Source organism: Cavia porcellus, unplaced genomic scaffold (assembly GCF_034190915.1).
Source record: "Cavia porcellus strain 051 isolate PalLab524CR breed Dunkin Hartley unplaced genomic scaffold, mCavPor4.1 scaffold_25, whole genome shotgun sequence".
In the NCBI taxonomy this organism is placed as follows: domain Eukaryota; kingdom Metazoa; phylum Chordata; class Mammalia; order Rodentia; family Caviidae; genus Cavia; species Cavia porcellus.
In genome coordinates this window covers 21,488,146-21,504,926 of record NW_026947508.1, presented here as the reverse complement: position 1 = coordinate 21,504,926, position 16,781 = coordinate 21,488,146, and the positions used below count along the sequence as shown (strand labels likewise).

Genomic DNA, 16,781 nt, shown 5'->3' with positions numbered 1-16,781 from the left:
TGGACCTTCAAACAGTGAGAGTGCAAACAGTTTTGTTCAATGATCCAAAAAAACTTAGTAATATGGTTATCTATCTTATACACTTAAACATATATACAGTTATAATGCTTAGAGCACTTTCTTTTCTTTTCTTTTGTACAGAGACAATTACACATTTTGGGTTTTATTACTCCCACAGTTCTTACTACTTTTTTTGAAGAGAGTAAAACCAAATGCGACATATCAGAACAGAGTCAGTCAAATCAAAAGGATGGACATAATAGATAATGTAAAAAACAAAATATAAGGTAATCAACAATGATTACCATACTGCCTCTTGCTATTTTAAGAAGAATTGCCAGTTATAATAAAATTGAACAAAACAGTAAAGAATAAAACCAAAGCACTGGAGACATTACAGGACTTTAAAAGAAAATAATAGTCAACCAGAATGGGCATCATAATGATTCTTATTGTCTTCACAGTTTTGCCTATACTTTCGAACTTGGTACTATTAAGCAAAGCAGAATAGGGGAAAATCAGTCAAAACAAGATGGTGAGGGCAATACAGGATTTCAAATCAAGTTAATAGGAAATCAAAGTAGATTACTATAATATATCCTGCTATTTTAAATTTATTTTTCCCTTAATTAAAAAGATACAAACAAAAAAGTAAATAATTAAAAAAAGGGATTGAGATAAAAGAGGGCATAACAACAGAACAGCGCAGGTCAAAACATAACCATTTAAGCAAAATAGTGTTTCACCACAAGATATCCTGACATAAAAATAGTTACCATAGTGTCTTTTTCCTTGAAATCTTTGAGTATAACTTCGTATACTGTAGCACCAAACATATCAAGACACTGTAAAACCATTCAAGAGAATGACATTATCACAGGGTATTTAGAACCAATTAACAGGAAATGAACAATTGTTTCTGTATAATCTCCTTGTCTATAAAAGTTTTTACTTATATTATCATATATAATAAAATCCAATAAGATACAACCTTTTAAGACCGATGGAGACAGAAGAATACAACTTTGAATGGACTTCAAAACAAGATGATACTAAATCAGCACTGCTATTATGATATCTTGTTTTCTCCAAAATAGCTGTTCTTACCATCCAATCTTCTCTGCCTTATTTCTGTTGAGCTCTTTTTCTGTCGTTTGCTGTCAGTTTGTCTTCTTCATTTCGCTTTTTGCTCCATTCATGTGGCTTCTCTGCCACTATTTCTGGAATCCTGATAATTTCCTTTTTTAGAATATCCTGCAGTATTCTCTGAAGAGTTGAATTGGTGGTTGCAAATTCCCCTAGTTCCCCTTTATCCTGGAAGTACCTTGCTTTTCCATCAATTTCTAGGGACAGTTGTGCAGGATATATCAATCTTGGCTGGAGGTTATTATCTTTCAAAGCTTGAATTATTTCCCCCCACGCTCTTCATGATTTGATGGCTTGTGCTGAGAAGTCTGCTGTAATTCTGATGGGTGTTCCCTTGTAAATGATCTGTTTCTTGTCTCTGACGGCTTTTAGTATTCTGTTCTTATATTGGATTTCTGGAATTTTGATTATTATATGCCTGGGTGTAGCTCTGTTTGGGTTGTAGGTGGCTGGGGTCCTGTATGCCTCATACATCTGAGTATCTTTACCTTTTGCTAAATTAGGGAAATTCTCTTGGATTATTTCTGTGAATAGCTTTTGTAGTCCATTTGTTTGTGTCCCTACTTCTTTTATGTTCTTAATTCTTAAGTTATAGATCCTCTTATCATCTTCTAGCCTTTGTATTATTGCTGTTTGTTTTCTTGTTATTTTTAAGAAGTTTTTCATTTCATGCTCCCATATTACAAATCTGCCCTCCAATTCAGATAATCTATCCTTAGTTTCTTTCAAGCTGTTATGCCAGTTTTCGATAGAGTTTTTAGTTTCCTGGTAATCTCTTTGAACCTGCTTCACATATTCTATGTTTTCTTTATTTTCTCCATCAAATAATTCTCCCCTTTTTTTCTGTTCTTCCATTCTACCATATGTTTTTTCTTGGGCAGTGCTTAGCATATCTCTAACTATTCTACTTATATCTTGCTTCAGGTCATTAATAACTTCATTCCTGAACTCGTCTATGAGGTTTTGGAGATAGCGCTTTATGTCTATTGGTGCCGTGTCTGATATTGCATGTTTCTCAGGATTGGGGGCTGAGGACCCTTTCTTGTTGCTCCCTCTTCCCATATTTTTTTGTTCCTTATATACAAGCGTATATAGGAGGCTCCATTTCTTTCTTTGTCAGTTACAGTTTGTTTGAATTGCACCGGCTAGGTGTTCCCACCCACTGCAGTGTACTAGGGAGACACAAACCTGGGCAGCTTATGCTGGGCCCGCCCCTCCAGGTCAACCTACCGAAGGCTTCACTGCTAGGGTGCACCTCCAGGTGCTGGGATCTGGTTTGGGCTAGCATACTGGGTCTTAGCAGCGTCACACAGGCCAGGCACTCCCCACCAATCCCGCTTGAGAGGGGAATATGTGATTGAAGTCACTGCAGCATCCTGTTTCGGGTAGTCTGCCCGGTCCCAGCATGTCCTTTGCTGAAGCCTCCTACTCTATGAAAGGATCCCCGATCTGCTTACTCACTGCAGGTCGATGCAGGGCTCCCAGCCAGTCCTGCTCTCAACTGCATTCACCGCTTCCCACCCTCAGAGCTTTTGCACCTCTCTCCTTGCCGTGTGGATAGAGACGCAGCAGCAGCTGCAGAAATTCAAATCGCAGCTTCCAGTGGTGCGGAGTCCAGCTTCCGTGCTGAGACCTTATCTGTTCTTGTTGTATCACCGGGATTGCATTTCCAGTTGGTTTCTCTTAGTTTATTTGGTTCCTGGGTCGGCAAAGTGTATCTCCCCTTGCTTAGGATTTCTCGCCTGGCACCATGCCTGGATTTTAAGTGTGGTTTCTCAGAGAGCCTCTGAAGCTGCTGCTATCTATCTGCCATGTTCTCCCGGAAGTCAATAGTATTTTCTTAATTTTATCTAATACTTAGACTATGTTCTAGTTTCTTTAATTGTCTAAAAATTAGTTTTCTCAAAGTGAGGGCACAGGAGCACACACTTACATTCCTAACACTTGGGAGGCTGAAACCAGCTTGGACTACACAGTGAAGCCCCATTGGGAAAAAAAGAGAAAAGCAAACAAAAAATTCCAATGTGTTCAGTTCAAAGTCCATACACAGAATTAGAGTTCTTGAATGAATTTAAATGAGAATTTGGCATTCCTCCTCGTTGCCTCTCTCCCTCTGGAGACCTCAGACTGACTCACCCAGAATTTGCGTTTCTGGTTGCTGATCTCCTCGTGCTTTCCACACCGCTGGCTACTCGCTCTCATGGTCTCGGGACTTTGTTCTCCTAGATCTCCGGTGTGGAGACCTGGCTCTCCTCCCACCCTTGGGCTATGCTGTCTCAGCCTCCTTTGTGGCTTTCTTCTCCTCTTTGAACTTTAAATTTAGGCTCTTCAGCATTCAACTCTTTTCCCCTTGGTTATTTCCGCACGTTGGTGTCCCGCACGTATTCCCCCTCCCCAGCCCCCCTCCGTTCCTCCTGGTCAGACCCTACAGTCCTGGGCACCTGAGGCTGCCCTTGCTTCCTCCCTTTCTCTCAGCCAGCACCCCATCTGTCACCGTGCTCTGTCCATCCACTCAGCCATGGCCAAGCCTCCTTTGGACAATCGCAGCTGTCTCTTTGCTGCCTCTTGCCTCTTCTCTGACCCCACCCCACCCCTTCTTTTTTGTATGCAGCAAAGGTGTCAGAGCCGTCTTCCCCAAACCCAGATCCAGTCTTTTTTTTTTTTTTTTTTTCTTTTTTCTTTTTATCGGTACTGGGGATCGAACTCACGACCGCCTGCTTGCAAGGCAGGTGCTTATGCCGCTGAGCTAAATCCCCAGCCCCTTAGATCCAGTCTGGCTCCTTCCATACTCAGCACCCTTTAATGACTCCTCATTTTCTACAGAATGAAGTACAGATGGTCTCTGACTTATGCTGGCTCGATTTGAGACTTTTTCCAACCTTACTGTGGTGCTAAAGTGATGTGCACCAGTAGGAACCTTACTTTGAAGTTTGAATTTTGATATTTGCTGCTTGATGACTTTGAATGTGACACTCTCTCACAAAGCCAGGCACAGCATGAGCCACAAGAGCCACACAAAGCTCCTGGGTGCGGTGTTGTTAAGCTAATACGTGCCCTAGGTTAGGCGCAGTAGATGAATTTTCATTGATGCTGGTTTTGGGTAATGGTGGGTTCATCAGCTACTGTAAGTCAGGGGGCATCTGTACACATCCTTTTGCCTGAGATGCAAGCCCCTTTCTGAATGGACCTGTAGGCACTTGCTTCGCTCTTTCTCGCTTCACCCACCTTGGACTTTGCGTTGTAGCTAAAGTGAGTGAATGTCGCAAACTCACAGGCCAAGGTGCCTCCTCTCCCGCCCTCTCAGGCCTCTGCAGCAGAGTCCCCTCTGCATGTGCCCCTTATTAGCTCAGGGTTCTGCCCTCCCTCAGCTCAGGGTGGAGGCCATTGCTCAGTCTCGAGATGGGGTCACAGGGGACATCTCTGAATTCCCACCACACCCCTGTGTCCTTCATCACGCCTCTACCACGGTGTGATTCTCCAAGTTGGGAGCCGAGGCCTCGTCCAGTGGGTGCGTTGGCGAGTTGGGACCCCCATGTGCTGATCTCATGCTGAGAGTTTTTATCTTTGTGAATCAAAATTGAAGCAACAAATATCCATATTAAAAATATATTTTAAAAAAATCTTTGGCAAGTACTGGAGACTCAACCCAAGGGCTTCACACATGCTAGACGATGTCCTTGACCCTTTTAATTTTTGACACTAAATTTGCCAAATATCCCAGGCTGGCCTCCAATTTGTGATCCTCCTGCCTCACCCTCTGGAGTAGCTGGGGTTACTTGTGTGGATCACCCTGTCTATCTCAAAAGCCTCAAAGTTTTATGTATTTACTTGGTGGTACTGTGATTGTCCCTAGAGCCTTGTGCATCCTAGGCAAGTGCCCTACCCACGGAGCTACCTCCTCAGCCCAATATTAAAACTTTAAATGAAGGCAGAACCATAGGAGAGGCTGAAACAAAAAATAGTAATATTCCTTTTGCTTTTAAAAAATATTGCATTAAAATATTATCTTTTTTTTTTTTGTACCAGGGATTGAACTCATGACCTCATGCGTGCCAGGCAGGCACTTATGCCACTGAGCTAAATTCCCACCAATATTATCTATCTTGATTGCTGAAAATTTGGTTCCACATTAAACTTTGCACCTAGTGGGTGGCTCCCTGCCTCACCTTGACCCTGGGGAAAAGACCTTTTCCACAGGCCCAGGTGGCATGGTGAGGTGGCAGGGCCTGGATGTCCTGGTTTGGGTTGGATGGTGGGAAATTTTCTGAGAAGGATGATCTCACCCCACTGAGCACTTGCGCCACCAGTGGTGGGCAGGGACATGACCTACCTGAAGACCCCAACTGAGTACCTTTTCCTGGCCAGCTAGGGCTGCCTGCACCTCACACCTCTCAGAAACTGCCAGGCCAGAAGTATCTCCATGCTCCAGCCATGGGAGGGTGACGTAGGCTTAGTGAGACTTGATCCTAATACACTGTAATTCTGTGAGAGCCCAGTCTGAGGGAGAAACAAGGCTTGTCACAGACAAGTGGGCATCTTGGAGTCAAATCAAAGGAAAGCTGAGACTGTTGAGTAGTGATACTCAAATTTTTTGCTTCCAGGCATTTTTTCTACCCTTGAAAATTATGAGGGCCCAAAGAGCTTGTAGCTATGTGTCATATCTATCAGTGTCTAGTGTTAAGAACTAAAACTAGGTTGGTATAGTGGCACACACCTATAATCCCAGCAACTTGGGAGGCTAAGGCAAGAGAATTATAAATTTGAGACCAATTTGGGCAATTTAACAAGATCCTGTCTCAAAATAAAAAAATAAATCAAGTGTAGTGACCCAAGCCTGTAATTCCAGCCTTTGAAGGACTGCAGCAAATTCAAGGCCAGCTGGGCTCCATAGTGGGTTCAAGGCCAGCCCGAGCTACATAAGGAAACTTTGTCTCTAAAAAAAAAAAAAAAGCCAAAATGAAACAAAAATAAAAATAAAATAAAAAGCTCAGGTTTAGAGCACCTCCTTGGGTTCAATGGTTAGTACCATAAAAACAAACAAACAGGGACTGGGGATTTAGCTCAGTGGCATAAGTGCCTTCCTTGCAAGTGTGCGGTTGTGAGTTCGATCCCTGGTACCAATAAAAAGGAAAAAGACAAAAAAACAAAAACAAACAAAATCCAAAAATCCTCAAAAAACGAAAACAAACAAAAAAAAACCTACGGCTAGGGAAGAATGCTTGCCTGCTCTGGGTCCCATTCCTAGCCTTAAAAAAAAAAAAAATTAACAACTGACATTCTGAAATAACTCCATTTTTACATGAACAAATCCAATGATAAACCCTTTTTATCCTAATGTAAATAATATATATTTTGGGAAAAAAATGAGATTTTCTAAAACAAATCATTTAGGGAAAATTGACATTGATTTACATTGTTTATAAATCTCTTTAATGTTAGGTTTGCTAGAAGACAGCTGACTTCTTGCATCTGCTTCTGTATTCATTACGTTGTGATATGTTTGGGGTATTTTTTGTTTTGTTTTGTTTCTGTTTCTGTTTTTTGAGACAGGGTTTCGCTATGTAGTTCATGGTGGCAACTTACCAAACTTAGTGAGATCTTCTGTTAAATTTTAACAAATTTAAAAAGGGCTGAGGTTGTAACTCAGGGCAAAGGCCCTGCATTCAACCCCCTGCACAGCCAAAATATAAACATAGATAAAAATTTAAAAATTCCTAAGATAGTAAGTGTTCCTAAAAAGTTCCCAAAAAAGTTTATTTAGGGTAAATAAACTTCTCCCTAAACCTATTTAGAGTAGATAAATTAAATAAACTTCTCATGAAGGCTATTTCCCAGAGGCTACTTCCTACTGCCAACGAAAGTGTGACTGGCTAGATGTTTTTGTTCATACTCCGTTACAACTGCTGTAACTTATAGTTTCTTCTATTATGTAATGGTGTTATCCAAGGTCAGCTTTCCATGTCAGTGCAATGAGACCCAAATCATTCGTTCTAATGACTGGCTAATATTTTATTCTCTAAATAACTCTAATATTATATTTCTCCTTATTTCCAGGCTTTTTATGAGTATATAATTTATTTCTTTTAAATTAACTTAGGGCTGGACTGGTTAGACCTGCTAGCCACACTGAAATTGTATGTGACTTTATTTTTATTTATTTATTTATTTTTGAGCACAGGGTTGCATGCATGCTAGACAAGAGCACTACCACTGAGCTCAAATCTCTAAATTAATTTTAGTTTAATTATTTACTTGTTTTCGCTTTTTTGAAAGAGTCTTGCCATGTAGTTCAGGCTGGCCTGAAACTCTCTATGTAGCCTAGGCTGATCTCAAACTTGTGACCGTGTGCTTTTCTTCTAGGTGCTGGAATTACAGATGTCCACCACTATGCCTGATTTAATTAGTTTTCTTTATTTTTATTTTTATTTTTTTGAGACAGGGTCTCTCTGTGCAGTTCAAGGCTGGCCCTGAATTCACTATGTAGCTCAGGTTTTCCTCAAACTGATAGCTATCCTTCTGCCTCAGCCACCCCGCTGCTGGGATTACAAGTGTGTAGCACCATGCCCAGCTGAATTAGTTTTTAATACAGAACAAATTTACTCTTAGTTTTTTAAATTTCAAATCTATAGTAAAATATTCAAATTGTACCATAAAATTAAAGTTTTTATAATACAGATTTTATGCATAGATTTGTAAAAGCATATTATTATTATTTTTTTTCGTCTTTTTTGTTTTTATCGGTACCAGGGATCGAACTCACGACTGCCTGCTTGCAAGGTAGATGCTTATGCCACTGAGCTAAATCCCTAGCCCCAAAAAGCGTATTATTTTATGTAGAATGGAAGACCTCATTTAATTTAGAGTTTTAAAAATATGCAAAATGAGTGTCTTTTAGTCTGTTAATGCTGCTGTTACCGGGGTTCTAGAATTCAGTGGGCTCCTTCTGGAGATTCTTTCCAGGTTCTTGTCCTAAACAAAAAATTGGATAAAACAAGAAAAAAAGATAGTAAGTTTTATATTTACTAATGGCGAGAAAAAGAAATACCCTCTGCAGTGAATTCAGGCCAACTAAAGTAGGAAAAGTACATTCTGTAGGGTGAGTGGCCACTGAAAGAGCTTGTAGTGGCCACAAGGTTAACTTTGGCCATCTTTGTAGTCCTTATTCCAACATCAGATCTAAGACATTCTCTTAAAACTTGGTTGATTTCATGCCAGAACAATTGCAGACAGTATTTTTCGACTGATCTCAAGTGCAAGAGCTCTGTGTCCCGGAGCTCAGTGTCCTGGAGCTCAGTGATTAACAGGTCATGATCGTCCAGACAGCTGGCCATGCCCTAATCTCCTGCCTCACAGCTATAACAAAATACTTGAGACTGGATAATTTACAAAGAACAGAAATCTAAGTTTCACTGTTCTAGAGGTTCAAAATCAGGGTTCAGTGTCTGGATGAGGCCTGGTATTTGCTTCCAACTTCCCGGTACTCTGTGTCCTTACATAGTAGAAGAATTAGAAAAACAAAGGTCAAAAGAAAATGTACTCTTTAGCCCTGAGCCCTTTTATTTATTTATTTAGAGAAAAAAAGCAAAACAGAAAAAAGGGTAGAAATAATACAGAATTTTAAAGAAAAGACAGTAAGAAATCATTAGTTGATAAATTACATATTGTTATCTTAGAAGGAGTTGCTCAAATTGCAAAATCAAAGCATAAAAAGTGGACAGTTAAACAAGGACAGTACAAACCATTCTGTTTGATAAACTAACAAAAACTTAGTAGTATGGTTATCTATCTTGCACACTTAAACATATATACAGTTATATCCTTTAGAGCACTTTCTTTCCCCCTGAGCCCTTTTATATGAGTACTGATCCTATATGTGAGGAGTCTCCCTTCCTTACTTGCTAAAGATCATATCTCCGAATACTGTTGCACTGGGGATTAAGTTCCAATGTGAATTTTTTGTTTTTGTTCTTATTGGTACCAGGGATCGAACTCCCTGGCACTTCCAAGGCAGAAGCTTATGCCACTGAGCTAAATCTCCATTCCCTCAATGTGAATTTTTTAAAAGGGGGATTTTATCATTCAACCTATAGCAAGAACTATTGGAATTGGTAAAGTAAATAGTTGCTTCTTGGCTTTTTATTAACCAGAATCTTTACATGATCTTCCAGGCACTGCCAGGACCCTATGAGGAGCTGACTCTTGCAGCCCAGAGCCATGGAGTTAAACAGCTCTTCCCGGGTGGATTCTGAGTTTCGATACACACTCTTCCCAATTGTTTACAGCATTATCTTTGTGCTGGGGATCATCGCCAATGGCTATGTGCTATGGGTCTTTGCCCGCCTATACCCTTCCAAGAAACTAAATGAGATAAAGATCTTCATGGTGAACCTCACGGTGGCTGACCTGCTCTTCCTGATCACCTTGCCTCTGTGGATCGTCTACTATTCCAACCAGGGCAACTGGTTTCTACCCAAATTCCTTTGTAACCTGGCTGGCTGCCTCTTCTTCATCAACACCTACTGCTCTGTGGCCTTCCTGGGAGTGATCACCTATAACCGCTTCCAGGCAGTGAAATATCCCATCAAGACTGCTCAGGCCACCACCCGCAAGCGAGGCATCGCTTTGTCCTTGGTCATCTGGGTGGCCATTGTGGCTGCTGCATCTTACTTCCTTGTCATGGACTCCACCAACGTAGTGTCCAATAAGGCAGGCTCGGGCAACATTACTCGTTGCTTTGAGCACTATGAGAAGGGCAGCAAGCCTGTCCTCATCATCCATATCTGCATTGTGCTCGGCTTCTTCATTGTCTTCCTTCTCATCCTCTTCTGCAACCTGGTCATCATCCACACGCTGCTCAGGCAGCCAGTGAAGCAGCAGCGCAATGCTGAGGTCAGGCGCCGAGCGCTGTGGATGGTTTGCACGGTTCTGGCAGTGTTTGTCATCTGCTTTGTACCACACCACATGGTACAGCTGCCCTGGACCCTGGCTGAGCTGGGGATGTGGCCAAGCAGCAACCACCAGGCTATTAATGATGCACATCAGGTCACCCTCTGCCTCCTTAGCACCAACTGTGTCTTAGACCCTGTCATCTACTGTTTCCTCACCAAGAAGTTCCGCAAGCACCTCAGCGAAAAGCTTAATATCATGCGCAGCAGCCAGAAATGCTCCCGGGTCACCACTGACACAGGCACTGAAATGGCCATTCCAATCAACCACACTCCTGTCAATCCCATCAAAAATTAGTTCCTGCTTGCTGGGGTCAGGCCCAAAGTCTTCTGTTCCATAAGGGGTATCTGCTGTAGTCACCTCCTCCCTGGGCACTGGTGGCCCATGAAGTATAAAGCCTACCTCACACACAGGCAGGGACAATGGCCATGCTGGACTGCTAGAAAATCCAGAACTTGAACGAGTACCTTCACCCCCTTTGCACACATCATGACCTGATCCTGAGCCTCTGGGTCCGATGAAGCTAAGAGGAATCTGAGGGTCAGGGGACAGACTCTGAGCCATTCCCAGGTTGCCCTACTAGGGTAGTAGCCTAAAGCCCTTAGGCAATGACTCCCAAGTGCTCAGACAGTGGAAGTGGCCTGGTAGAATCTTCTGATTCCGCCAGCAAACCTGTCCCAAATGACAACTACAGAAAAGAAAACATGAACAGAGCAAAAGCTAAGACATGAGCTTGTTTCCTGCACAGGATTTGCCTCAAGCTTGGGTCAGTCCTGAGGGGCTGGGAGAGAGAGAGCCTCTCCTTCATTTTCCTGCCTTACTAACAGACCCTGAGTGAAGACCTTCAGTGGGGCAGAACGTCTCTTTAAAGCAAAATTTGAGAGCACACCAGCCAGGGCAAGTCCAGAGGCTTCCATGGGAACAGCGCCTACTCAGGAAAGAGCCTGAGGTTTCTGGTTGGGAAAAATCTGCTCCTTCTCTGGAAGGCCCTCTCTGCCTAATTTCCAGGAAATAGAAGGGACAGTTACACAGGCTGGTGGGTGTCAGCTTCTCCAGTATTTCTAAGACAGCTGCCTGTCATTTTTGATAAGCATTCAAATGAGACGCTCTCCTTCCTTTAGCCAAGAACTTGCAGTGTGAGCCCTGCGGCCTCAGACATGGGGTGTCCAGTGCTCCTCTGAGAACTTCCTTCCAGCCATTGTCGCACTAATTTGGGACTTTTCTGCCTGCCAGGCAACACTGGATTGCTAATTTTGATACATAGTTCCCCAGGGGCTAGTAACCTGCTTGGGTCTGGGAGAGTAGCTGTGCACTGGCTCTAGCTGATGGTGACCGTACCCGGTGGCCAGAGCAGCACACTCAAGCGTTGGTGTCACACAGACCCAAGTTCAGTCTTGGCTTTGTCACTTCCTGCCGAGTGGCTGGGGACTCAATTTTCTACCTCTTAGTGTTGTTGCCTGTGAGGTAAAACCTACCTCCCTGAGGTGTTCGGGCAGCAAATGCCGAGAAAGGCACCTCTTGGTCAGGGTGACTGCATCCCAGACCCTCCCTTTGACTGAGAATGTGGACCCTTCAGTCCTCCGGTAGAGGCTGAAACAGTAAAGGGTGGCACCTGGATGTGGGGATGCTGCTTCAGGCTTTGCAGACCACTCACCTAAGATATATGGACTCTCGAACTCTGAGAGAGCGACAGAGACAGACACAGACACAGACACAGAGACAGAGAGACAGAGACAGAGAGGCAGAGAGAGAAGGGGGAGTGGGGTGGGTGTGTGCAGGAGTACTGCACCTGCGTGATTGTGATAGAGAAAATGACTCTGCTCACAGAATAAATTTTCAGAGCAAAGCAGAAGGCAGGGAGAAATGACAGGAGCATGGAGGGAAGAGGGGACAGATCTTGCAGGGGCCTGCTGGGTGACTGTCCTCTACACGCCTTCCATTGTGTCCCATGAGAGTCTCTTGTCCGGACACCTTACTTAGTTGCTTAAGCTGATTTGAATGAGTGTCTATTACTGGCAGCCCGCAGAGCAGCAGATAAAGTGTAAGTCTATGTGCTAACATTGCACAGTGTTTCCTGAACATCAGCCATTTGCATCTCTCCTTGCAAGCTTTGTAATGTCCACGCACCGGCTGTGTGTTTACTTAATAAATACTTTTTCTTTAAATCCAGTCAGTGTTTAAAACTCATATTTATTGAAAAAGAACTTATAATTGTAGATGAAAAACAAAGCTACCTGCCACAAACAGGAGGCAAGCATAAAATGAAAATAAAACTACTAAAACTGTTTCTCCGTGTTCTGTCTGAAGTTATCCCATGTGCCCCAGGGGTTGCATACCATACCCCAGAAAAGCCTGCTGTCCTGTATACAATGCCTGGAGTTTGCACTCAGTGAGTGCTCAATGAAGAACGACTGACAATTCTTTTTTTTAAATTAGATTTTACTGGTACATTTTAGATATACATAATGGTCCCATTCTTCAGAGAATTTGTCCCTGTACGTGATTTAACTTGTTTCTGCTCCCCCCTCCCCTTTCTTCCCTGAACCATGAGTGGCAGTTCTGAGATAAGGGCTTGTTCTTACCCCGTTGTTGTCCTAGCTCATAGGTTAGGCTCTTCTACCCAGGCTGCTGGGGTGTGGGAAGAGCATACAGTTGGCTTTCTGTATCGATGGGCTCTATATTCCCAGATTCAACCAACTGCTTGTTGAAAATGTTAGAAAAATAAAATCGTGTTTGTACTGAACACATACAAGATTTTCCTGTTGTCCTCACTTTCTGAACAATACAGTCTGATAGCTATTTACTTTAGCGATCATAAGTGATCTAGAGATGATTTAAAATATCTAGAAAGAGGTGAGGAGGGAGATTGTTTGCAAATATTATGCCACTTGATCATCCGAGGATTTTGGCATGTGTAAGGGGTGGCCTGCAACCAAGCCCCCTCGGCACCCTAAGCTTAAGTGTTAAGGTCACAGCCTGCTCCAGCCCTGGTAATCTCATTGCCACCCCAAATACAGCTGCATTTATTTACCCTGTAACCTTGCCTGGTTTGGTCAGGCTTCTGTTCTGTTTGACTTTGCCCAGAGCACTCAAATTCCTCCAGGCAACATTTTAGGGCTGGGAAGGCCCAGCATTTTAACATGCATGTCAGGGTCTGCCTTCCCTACTCTGTGGGGCAGGAATGTTCTATGAGCCCAGTTCCTCTATTTTTCTTTCTTTCCTTTTGGTCTTTTTGAGACAGGGTCTCGCTATGCAGTTCAGGCTGGCCTTGAGCTCACTTTGTAGCCCAGGCTGGCCTCAAACTTGCAATGATTCCTCCTGCCTCCACCTCCTAAATGCTGGGATTTCAGGCAGGTGCCACCACACCCAACTTGAATCCAGTTTCTTCTACACTGCCTAGAATTGACATCTGCCTGTCATCAGAGTGTACAGCTTCCCCAAGGTGTAGCATAAACATGCATTACATAGGTATACACTTATTTTCAAAGATAAGGAATCTTTCTAGAGACAAAGGGGATGCTCTATGACCATCTATCAAAGGAAGATATAAAAAATTTTCAGAAAGCTAGAACATTTTGGGACCGAGAGGGTCCATTCCCTTCATCTTGCTAAGAGGAATAAGGGCCCGAGGGGTAAAGGTATCATAGAAGTTGCACAGGACAGAACAGAACTACAGCATTGGGTGTTTATCTGCATCTCTTCCGGTGGCGGTGTCAGGGATGATATGAAAATCTAAGCTGTAATTCTGTTCATGAAACCTCACGGATGGGGGCTTCCAAGGCATCCTGTGTACCAACAACACCTTACCTTTCATTTCCCCCGATTGCTTCCTCCTCTTTTGCCCCAGGGACCTGCCACAAACTCAACCAGAGAACCCTCCACTCCTGCAAGGCCAGGTTTCCTCGAGATGAGTCATAAACACTAGATCGGATAAGGGCAGGTCACGCTAGACTAGAACTGGGTGTGTTTCTACTTAGTTTTACTCACCTGTGCTTGAGTAAGGCCACAGGAGATACAATAAAACCTTTCGGAAAGCACCGGGGATTGTGCAGACTTGTTTTTTTGTCTTTTTGAGACAGGGTCTCACTATGCAGTTCAGGCTGGCCATGAGCTCACTTTGTAGCCCAGGCTGGTCTCGAACTCGCAGCGATCCTCCTGCCTCAGCCTCCCGAGTGCTGGGATTATAGGCATGAACCACCATGCCCAGCTCCAGACTTGGTATTTCTATAAAACAAATCACATTGCCCAGGACATCACATGGCCAGTGAGCAGTCCTCCTACTCACTCATCCTTCTGTCCACCACTTGCCTGTCTGTCCATCCATCTACTCATGCATTTAGATACCCCAAAAAGTCCCATGGAGTGTTTACTTTGGTTTAGTGACTATGATAAACATAATTTTTATCTATTATTCCATTAAAACCCTCATACCCTTCCTGAAAAGCATGTGGTTTTTATCCCTAAATTAAAGAATAACATAGGTAAGGCACACCTGTAATCCCAGCATTGGGGAGGCTGAGGCAGGAGGAGGATCACTGTGAGTTCAAGGCCAACCTGAGCTATATAGTGAGACCCCAAGGAGATGTCCCCAAGATCTTCCCTCTGGGTAGGTCTCACTCCCTCACTTCACATCCTCCCCGGATTATGAAACTATTGATGAGATCAGAGCCCTCATGATTATGATCTAATCTGTTTTCCCAATTTCACCTCTGAATATTTCTTCAGGAGGGACCAAGCCCTGAGGAGACAGTTCATATCCAAATCATAATTCTTCAACCCTAGCTCCCAAAGGCTCATGACCATCTCATAGCACAAAATACATATTTAATTCATCTCCAAGACTCCTGATAATCTTCATAGTTGCAGGACTGCTCAAAATTCCAAGTCCAAGATCTCCTCTGACACTCAAAGCAAACTCTTGGCTGTGAGCCTCAGTAAAAATAAAAGACCAAATTACATATACTCAGCATGCAATGTTGGAACCAGGTAAACATTTCTATTCCGAAAGAGAGGCACTGGAGAATACCAAGGACCAAAGCAAGATTGAAACCCAGCAGGGTAAATATTAAATCCTTGTCCAGCATCCAGGGCATATGCTAGAGGGATGTGAGCTTCAAACTGTTTGTGCAGCCCTTACTTTAAGGTCTTGCTGGTTGCAGCCCACATGATCTCTCTCTCTCTCTCTCTTTCTCTCTCTCTCTTTCTCTCTCTCTGACTCTGCTTACTATGTGCAGCTTTGCTTGATAGATATTCTACATTCCTGGCATCTCAAACTTTCTGGAGGCTACATAGCTAATTCAGCTTCACACTCACAACTTTGCATACTGCCTCTCTGCTGCTGCTTGCAGGGACTCTGATTTTGCTACACATTGCCTGCCCTCCCAGGCTTTTCTTTGAAATCTCAATAGAAGCCTCCACAACCTCTCAACTCTTACATTCTGCATGCCTGCAAAATCAACCTCATATGGATGACACCGAGGTCTACTACCAGCCAGAGTAATAACTAGGCCCCTGAGACCATGGCTGCAGAGGCCTCTGAGTGCGTAGGTGGCTGAGCATAGTAGGAAAAAAATCATGGAAAATCAACTTTTTTTTTTTTTTGAGAAACAGGGTCACAATATGTAATTCCTGCTGGACTTGACCTCATTATGGAGCCCAGGCTGGCCTTGAAGTCACAATCTTCCTGCCTCAGCCTTCCAAGTGCTGGGATTACAAGCAGGGACCATCACACCTGGCTACTTGGTTTTTTTTAATGGCATTATTTTTTTCAGCAATCATATTTTCCTAGGCTCTGATTTTAAATACATTCTTTTCTCACCTAACAGCAAGTTTTTCAGATCTTTCTGCTCTGCTTTTGCTCATAATTCTCCCAGTAATTCTGGTTGAAAGCAGTGAGTAATTCTGATGTCCCAGTATAATATGTTCTCCTGAAATGTCCTCCAACAGAAGAACTAAACTGTAACCTTTAAATTTAGCCTCTTATAAAGCCTCAGGGAATGACCAATCTGTAGACAAGATTTGGGCCACTAGTCACAAAATCAGTCTCACTTCTTGATACCAATTTTCTCTATTAGATTTCCATTATTGTGACAAATACCTGAGAGAAACAACTTAAAGGAGGAAAGATGTGTTTTTCCCTCATGGTTTCAGTCCATGGTCATTTGGCTCTATTGCTTCTGGGCCCATGATGAGACAAGTGAGGGGACTTGTGGTGGAATAAAGTGGCTCGCCTTGTGGCAGGCAGGAATCAGAGAAAGGAAGGGGCTGGGAACAAGACATGGTCCCCAAGGGTCCACTCCCTCAAATAGAAGTTCCATCTTCTAAGTTTCTATCATTTCATAACAGCTCACCAAATTGTGAGCTCATAAATAGGTTAATTCATTGAGAGCTCAGAACTTTCACGATCCAGTCTTCTCAAAGGCCTTATTTCTTAATATCACTGCACTGGGAACCAAGTCTTCGACACATGGGCCTTCTGGAGGCATTTCACATCTAAACAAAATATTTCCATTTTACAGATTGGGTAAATAAAGCTCAGAGGGGTTCAGTACTTGACAAAAGAGTTATAAATAATATTCAAAGCCAGATCTACCTTAGTGAGCGTAGGTTCCGCTCCTTCGTTCCTTCTCTCAGTGACTGTACCCTCATCCACACCACTCCAGGCGCATTCCAGTGTGTACTGGGGCAGG

The 16,781-nt window shown here is 43.1% G+C and overlaps 1 protein-coding gene across 4 annotated transcripts in view; it reads left to right on the top strand.

Moving 5' to 3' along the window:
* Ptafr (platelet activating factor receptor) overlaps nucleotides 1-12,261 on the top strand; it is a 32,970-nt gene extending 20,709 nt beyond the window's left edge. For all 4 annotated transcript variants that reach the window (XM_063235887.1, XM_063235886.1, XM_063235888.1 and 1 more), the window contains one exon: nucleotides 9,315-12,261. In XM_063235887.1, coding sequence (XP_063091957.1) covers nucleotides 9,361-10,389 — 1,029 coding nt within the window. In that variant the 5' untranslated portion in view covers nucleotides 9,315-9,360 and the 3' untranslated portion in view covers nucleotides 10,390-12,261. The remainder of the gene's footprint in view (nucleotides 1-9,314) is intronic.
* Nucleotides 12,262-16,781: the final 4,520 nt, after the last annotated feature.